This window comes from Hydractinia symbiolongicarpus, chromosome 6 (assembly GCF_029227915.1).
Source record: "Hydractinia symbiolongicarpus strain clone_291-10 chromosome 6, HSymV2.1, whole genome shotgun sequence".
Taxonomy (NCBI): domain Eukaryota; kingdom Metazoa; phylum Cnidaria; class Hydrozoa; order Anthoathecata; family Hydractiniidae; genus Hydractinia; species Hydractinia symbiolongicarpus.
The window spans coordinates 11,988,315-11,995,624 of NC_079880.1; the positions used below are offsets into that span (position 1 = coordinate 11,988,315).

Here is a 7,310-nt window from a genome sequence, read left to right on the forward strand (position 1 = left end):
AAAAATTAATGAATCACGATGCACCATAATCGTTAAGTTGTCCCAAAATGTCCGCTTAAAGGAAGTTTCACTGTTTTGAATACGCAAAATCTCAGTCACCCAGTAATATCTATTTTTATCCTCCTAGCAGTAATGTAATGTTTTGATTTTGCGATGAGAACAATGGGCATGCGCACTCATTCCAGTCGGTAGAATACATAAATGACCAAAGATAAAAATATTGTTCGCCTATAATTGCTAAAACTTTAAAACATTTTTAAATAAATAAATTTCATGTCTTTAATGTCTTTTCGATCGTGTACTTCCAGAAATCTGTACGGTCCTGTTTTTTTACCTACAAGAATGTGTGCTCATGTGCAATAATCCGCAAAATGTTGTAAAACGATTATAAAAGTTGCAAATCATCACACACGACGGTACCCCCACCTCCTTAAATTCTAGCACTCATCCGTGTTTTTATACATGCCGTTGTTACTCAGTAGCAATCACAAAAACTTTTCTGTTTTTAGGCTTCCCTAGGTTTTTGAACAACAGCAACACCTGCATGCGGATTCTTAGGTGTTTTTGAAACGTGAAAAACATAAGGCTAACACTGACAAGTTTGCAACCAGGCCCCACGACCACGTTGAACATTACCACTGTATCGCAACCTCGATCCCAGGGCTTTTTTTTCTCTTTTTGATATAAGTGATAGCGATATCAAAAAGAGAAAAACAATATCACACGAAATATGAGAATGAAACTAAAAAATCGTAAACTTGTAATATTTCTGATAATATAAAAATAAAAATAAAATATATATTGTGACAGTACATAAAGGGTAAAGTGAGAGAACTAAACATCACTAACCCAACCTCGTCCCCAGGGTCTATCACTGTCGATATAAAGCAATAAAAGACCATGAGGACGAGGTCGCACACTCTAAATTGTGAAAATATTAAGTCGTAGCAAAATAATAAATTAAAAAATATATATGTTTTTACATTCTCAAAATTTGTTTCCACGAGTTTTGAATATGTGATCAAGCGAACGAACGAACGACCGTGTTATCTCTCTCTCACACAGGCTTTAATAGTCGATAGTAAGCGAAAACAACCATTTCGACAGTCAATATTTTTGTTACTTTATAGATAAAACAAAATAACTCAAATATATGGCACTGGAAAAATACAAACACACAAATGAAATATACGTTTGTGAACTTTTCATTCTTTGTCATTTACACATTACAACAAAACCGGAAAGCAAGCTCAATAAACCAAAATTTGACAAGTTTGATCTTTGAGTAATGCGTGAAAAAGCAGGGTCGAGGCAGGCTATTCTGTAACACATGATCAATAATTATTTAAACAAAAGAACAGTTAAAAATAATTATCTTTTGAACTAATCTTTAAATCCAAAAGGCAAAAAGAGATAGGAATACCGACGGGACATTTGACTATAGCTTAAAACAAAAGCCTCGATAGAAATATACCGAACCTGAAATTCTGAATTTCTGCCCATACATTATAATATGCGTTTATTTTTATCCACATTATTCATTTATTCTTGGAAACGTTTTATTCCACAGGACCAGACCCAAACCCACAAACCACATCACATTGGGAGTAGAAGATATTTTTTTTTTATTTACAAGTCGTTGTTTACAATAAATCGATTTCCTTCCGAATGTTTTCCATAATAAACATACCGACATTTACCAAACGAACTTTTATGATCGCCTTCTCTTGAATCTGTTGATGGTAGCGGAGAGTACAAATCGTTGGATGCGTTTTTATCTGATTTGTTAGTTTCGGTAGGCGACTGAAATTTAAATAATGCATAATTTTTATAAAATATAGTTCATCTCAGTTTAAATTTCTTTCCGGAGATCGTGGCAATATTTATATGAGCCGGGTCTAAAGATTTAATTAGGAGAGAGAAAGAAAGACTTCCCAACTTACTTTCCCTCTGATTTTAGTGAAAATTAAACGATCTTCGACAGAAGAATGGTAACGAAATGACAATAATAACCCTTCCTTTGATAGAGGTATGGTAACAAAATGACAAAACTCCGTCTTTCTTCGATAAAGGTATGGCAACGAAATAAGAAAAAAAGCCTTTTTTATAGAGGTATGGTAACAAAATGACAAAAATTCGTCTTCCTTTGATAGAGGTATGGTAACGAAAGGACAAAAATAAGCTTTTCTTCGATAGAGGTATAGTAACAAAATGGAAAAACTTCGTCCTTTCTCGGTAGAGGTATGGTAACGAAATAACATTTTCAAAAGCATGTAATCCTTCCTTTTCTATATATTAAGAAACCAAGGGAGAAAAATTAAAAGTGACTGTCCAAAATTAAGAATTTTTATGACACCTCTGACATAAAGAAATTAAGGTTTGGATTGTGATAGCTACATAACATGATTTTTTCGTCATCTTTTAGAATAGCACGCCATTATGCTAAAAAATGTACACACTTTGATTTTCCCATCACTGTAGCTCTACAGTGCACATAAGATTAAATACTTATCTTCGAGAAAATCAAAAGTCATGCATTACTTGCAACTAGGTGCGACGCTAAGAAAAATAGTGCAGTGGGTGCTCAGGTAAAAAGGGCATGAAAACCAGTTTAAAATAGTGGAAACGAAACAAAATTCGTCCTATAATACATTTTTATCGCAGTCTTGTCAGAAGCAAGGATATGGTTTCGCGCAACAAAAATGAACACTACTTCCCATGCCTACAATATGACAAAAATAACGTTCACAGAAAGAATTATTTTTATTTTTTACAAAGAAGTTGAAGCTTTCGAAACAATAACAGAACTATCAAATTTTTAAGTTCATTTTCAGTTGAAGCTTTTGAAACAATAACAGAACTATCAAATTTTTAAGTTCATTTTCACGTTAAACGAGAGCGTTTGAATGAATAAAGCTTGTTTTTTCTTACTTGTGATGGCAACGAGCCCTGGTTGGCTTAAAACAATTTACTTGAGTTAGAATCAAATTTAAGTTATTCAAAACAAAAACAACAAAAACAATTTCATACCGATTCGGTTATTTCTGACGTCACAACTTTCATATACGCACCAACTCTTTGAGCTTCTTTTCTTTCATCAGCAGTCACGGGGGTCGAGTCGAGAAATTTTAATTTCGGCAGACAGTATATTGTGTAGTAACTAAATATAAAGGATAGAAAATTAAAAAAAATAAAAAAGGAATAAAAAACATGCTAAAAATAAAACTTTTAAAAAATGTTTAAAAAAAAATGTAAATTTGTACCACATGAAATAATTTCTTGCGAAAGATTTTTGAGCTCCCTGGTCGTCAAATAGACCATTTCCAAAGCATTTGAAATTTTAGAACTTTGAAGGTTGAATTTTTCGACTGTTTCGCATAGTAATGGTTAAAATATTCGTCGCTATTTGCTAGTCAAAAGACTAACAAATTCTTAATCAATTTTCAATTTCATATAAGTGGACATATGGTTGTCGATTATTTAAAAAAGTTGTAACGAAAACCACGCCATGAAACATATAAAGGTCTGACAAGAAGAATGAAAACAACCATTTTAAATGTTGTATTTTATGTCTTCGTTGTAATAACCATTTTCCTTAAAGACTTGAGATGCAGTCAGTAAAGTGCATTTGCAAAAACTTTAAAAATAATTTTTTTATTTGTGCGGTAATCTATTTGAATTTTTTGAGATTAGGTTTTGGCGAGTGATTAAAATTAGCGAGTGATAAAATTCGCCGAAAATGAATCCCTCAAAAGTAAAATAAGGCTCTTTGACAACAACAGGTTGAAAATCAAGTTAACGTAGTTTTTCATCTAAACCCAGCATTTTAATCAATCAATCAATCAATCAATCAATCAGTCAGTCAGTCAATTAATTATCCATTCATTCATTCATGCATTTATTTATTCATTTAATCAATCAATCAATCAACAAATAAGTAAATCATTACGTACCGGTATCTTTGATAGTCTTCTTCGTCGTTTTCGTAACTGCTTAGTTGATTAGGACACGCCTCATTACCAAGCATGGAAAGGTATTTGAGATTTGGTAGTTTTTCTTTCACCTTGCTTAGAAAAGTCTCTAAATCTTTTATCTAATTTGCTAGATAAGGAACGACTACTGCTGGACTAGAAGTGAAACCTAACATAACATAACTTAGCTGAAATGAAACTTCGCTTTTCTCTTGCAAGGAGTCTACTGTTTGGTTAGGATTTCCCAAAATTGTCTCCGGCTTAAATTCTTTTTTTAGCATCAAAATTTTTACTAACTTTTTTTTGTGTAAGTTTTTAACTAGAAGCAAAACAAAAACCGAAAGAAGCAAAAAAAAAACCTGGATTCTTCTTGAAGTCATGGCAAACCTGATACACATCACATCATATGAATTGTCCTCAGAAAAACAAAACAATTGATAATACATTTTGGATGCACATTTTAAAGGGATTTATATTTTTATATGTTGTGGAAAGTAAAGACTTGCTTATCAAGTCTTTTGAAATTTTTCAAAATCTTTTTTTTATTTTTAAATTATTTAAAATTTTAAATTTTAAATATTCAAATTCGGGGATCTTATGATATTATAAGAAAGTTTTGACAAATGCTGTCATTATATTTCTACTTATAATTGAAGAAGAGACTATTTTAAGCTACAAAGCTTTCCAAATACCAAGATATCATCAAGTTTAAATATTACTTAAGTTTGCAAGAAATCTAGAATTGAGATTTGATTGATAGATTTGATGTTTACTACCTTATTACATAATCAAGGATGATTTATTAGGTCAGCTCGAAATTTTCTAATATCAATATTTTAAGAATTAAAAAAAGATTTTTAAGAAATTCCATAAAAATTGATAAACAACTTTTTATCCTATACAAAAATATCATTTTTAATGCAGGAATTTCTTTAAAGAATTCCTACACATGAACAGCATTGTTTATTCAGTATGTATTTATTAAGAAAGGATACATTATTTTTATTTATAGTTAATGTCTCCAAAGTGTTGACTTGTGGAAACTCCACATCATCCGATAGTTGATTGTTATCCAGAACAAGTTCGAGCAACTCTGCAAAGCCAACCAACCCCTTGACACTCCTGCAAACAACAGAAAAAATCATAGAGAAATGGAGCATTATTTAAACAAACCTCATGCACAGAAACATTCACTTAGTTTTCTAGAGCTCTGTAAGGAGAATATAATTCAGATTATTTCAGACTGAAGGATGTTCTAGTAGAAAAATTAAAATATCTAAAAGCAATTGACTTATAATTTTATGACTCATAATGAGGATGATGCCTACCTTAGTCTATTGTAACTTAAATCTATTCGCTTTGTATTAGTTCCATACTTTTTAGATAGCCATGGTGGTATACACTCAACGTCCTGTCCAACAAAAGATAACTAAAGTAAAAAAGAAATACAAGTAATAAATATAGTATCACGTATCACATACAGTACTGATATTACAACTAATGACTTTTTAAACACCAAAAAGAACGTTGAGTGTTTAACAGCATATTAAACTCTGACTTTTTTCTCAGCATGGGGTATAATCATATGCATTGATATGCCAATGGTATTATGACAGCTAACTTCTGCAAATTTAAAAAGCTGCAAACAGTTACTAATAATACAATGTATTTAAAACCTTACACTGCCATCTGAGAATAGATGTTCCATAATACATATATCTTTTAATTTTTCCACTGACCAACACTGATGAACTTTATTATTCTTTACTATAATAAATCAATGTATAAATTGTGTAATTACGGCCTAACCTTGGGATAACAGAAATAGTTAAAATTCTCAAAAGAGAAGGTTGTGTTGTAACCAGGGGGTCTTTATACAATTTAATTAAGATCTATATAGGCTTTTCCGTGATCAAGTTGATATGAGTTTAAAAATTCTTAATTTCATTGACGACACAATGAAGAATAACAATGAAACTTCTCCAAGGAGATTGGGTACAAAACTGATAAAATACTGAAACATGTTTTTAAAAAATATCGAAAAGTTTCATGTTTAATTATACTGTTTGCCTTTCAATATATATCCAATCGGCAATCGGCACTGTACTGGTCTAAGTTATAATATGGACTGGACACAGCCAACTAACTAACATAACTACGTCCCAGAGACCCATGGGAAACATGAAATGTGTATGCAACATAAAGGGAACAACAAATACACATCTTATGTTTGATATTGATATTTACATACTCTTTTATTGAAAACAAACATAAATTAGGGCACAAGGCAAAATAGAAACCTGTAAATTTCTGCATCGTACCAATATAATAGAGTAGCCCTAGGCGCAACGTAAAGAAAACCGTGCACCAAAATTATGCACAAATGCAAGAACTCGGTTAAAATTAAAAATTGCAAAAAAAATCAAATGTGTTAATGAGTCCACACAGCTTGTTGTTTTTTTAGCTAAAGCCTAAAGAATGTTTCCTAGTGTTACTTCTATTAGTCTTATGGCAAAAAGTTAGCTTAGACATTTAATAATAAGCTACAAAAATTAAAATTGAATTTGCTGCAACGCATGATTCCCAGGAGATGACATCAAACCGAGAAGTATGTTGAAAACACAAGAAAATGTGGCTTTATATTTGCTTTACTATTTTGAATTTTTTTTGATAAATGTTAAATTACAATTTTTATCATAATAAAGAATAAGATAAACTTATTATAAAGTGGGGTAAAGATTTAAGAAGAGAAGTAAGTCATGATGAGGCTGTTCTGCCCGATCTTAGGACGGTGCCCAATCTTTGGACATAAAATTGCCCAGTGTTAAGACTAGCCGGCCAGTCTTAAGACTGAGCAGGGTGTCACAAGATTGGGCAAAAGACCATGTTAGGCCCATCTTTGGCGCCTTTTAGATTTTAAAGAAGGGATGTACCACATGAGCTCTGTTTTTTGCAAGACCCAAAAAACATTCTCAGGCACATTAAAACATCATATTTTGGGTACTGTTGAATTGACCCTGTTAGTTTTTGGACACAGTAGAGTAAAAATCTTATCTAGCTAGTTAGCTGGGTAGAGCATGTGTTATACATTTAGCATTTATATACAGCTTGTAGTAGTGGCTAAATCTTAAAAATAAAATGTTTTTGTTCATAAAGAATCAGAAAAATCGTATTCAATAATATTATTAGTTAACTAGCTGTTAATTTCATTGGATGAGATGTTTAGCCAGCTAGCGAGCTGTAGCCAGCTAGCTAATAATATAATAATATATAGATATATATATAATATATAAATTTTTGGCCTTTTGATTTTCCAAGAAAAGTTTCAATTTAAAGTTT

At 31.5% G+C, this 7,310-nt stretch overlaps 1 protein-coding gene across 2 annotated transcripts; it reads right to left on the minus strand.

Annotated features, from left to right (window-relative positions):
* Positions 1 to 750: 750 nt before the first annotated feature.
* LOC130647016 (leucine-rich melanocyte differentiation-associated protein-like) lies at positions 751 to 5,737 on the minus strand. Of its 2 annotated transcripts, none has more exons than XM_057452721.1 (6): positions 5,653 to 5,737; positions 5,300 to 5,400; positions 4,967 to 5,093; positions 3,954 to 4,093; positions 3,031 to 3,160; positions 751 to 1,803 (listed from the first exon to the last, which is right to left on the minus strand). In XM_057452721.1, the coding sequence occupies exons 1-6, from the start codon at positions 5,677 to 5,679 to the stop codon at positions 1,630 to 1,632; spliced, it is 699 nt and encodes a 232-aa protein (XP_057308704.1). In that variant the 5' UTR covers positions 5,680 to 5,737; the 3' UTR covers positions 751 to 1,629. The 2 variants fall into 2 exon arrangements, with proteins under 2 accessions (XP_057308704.1, XP_057308702.1); XM_057452719.1 differs by having other exon boundaries at positions 5,648 to 5,737.
* Between the last annotated feature and the right edge of the window lie 1,573 nt (positions 5,738 to 7,310).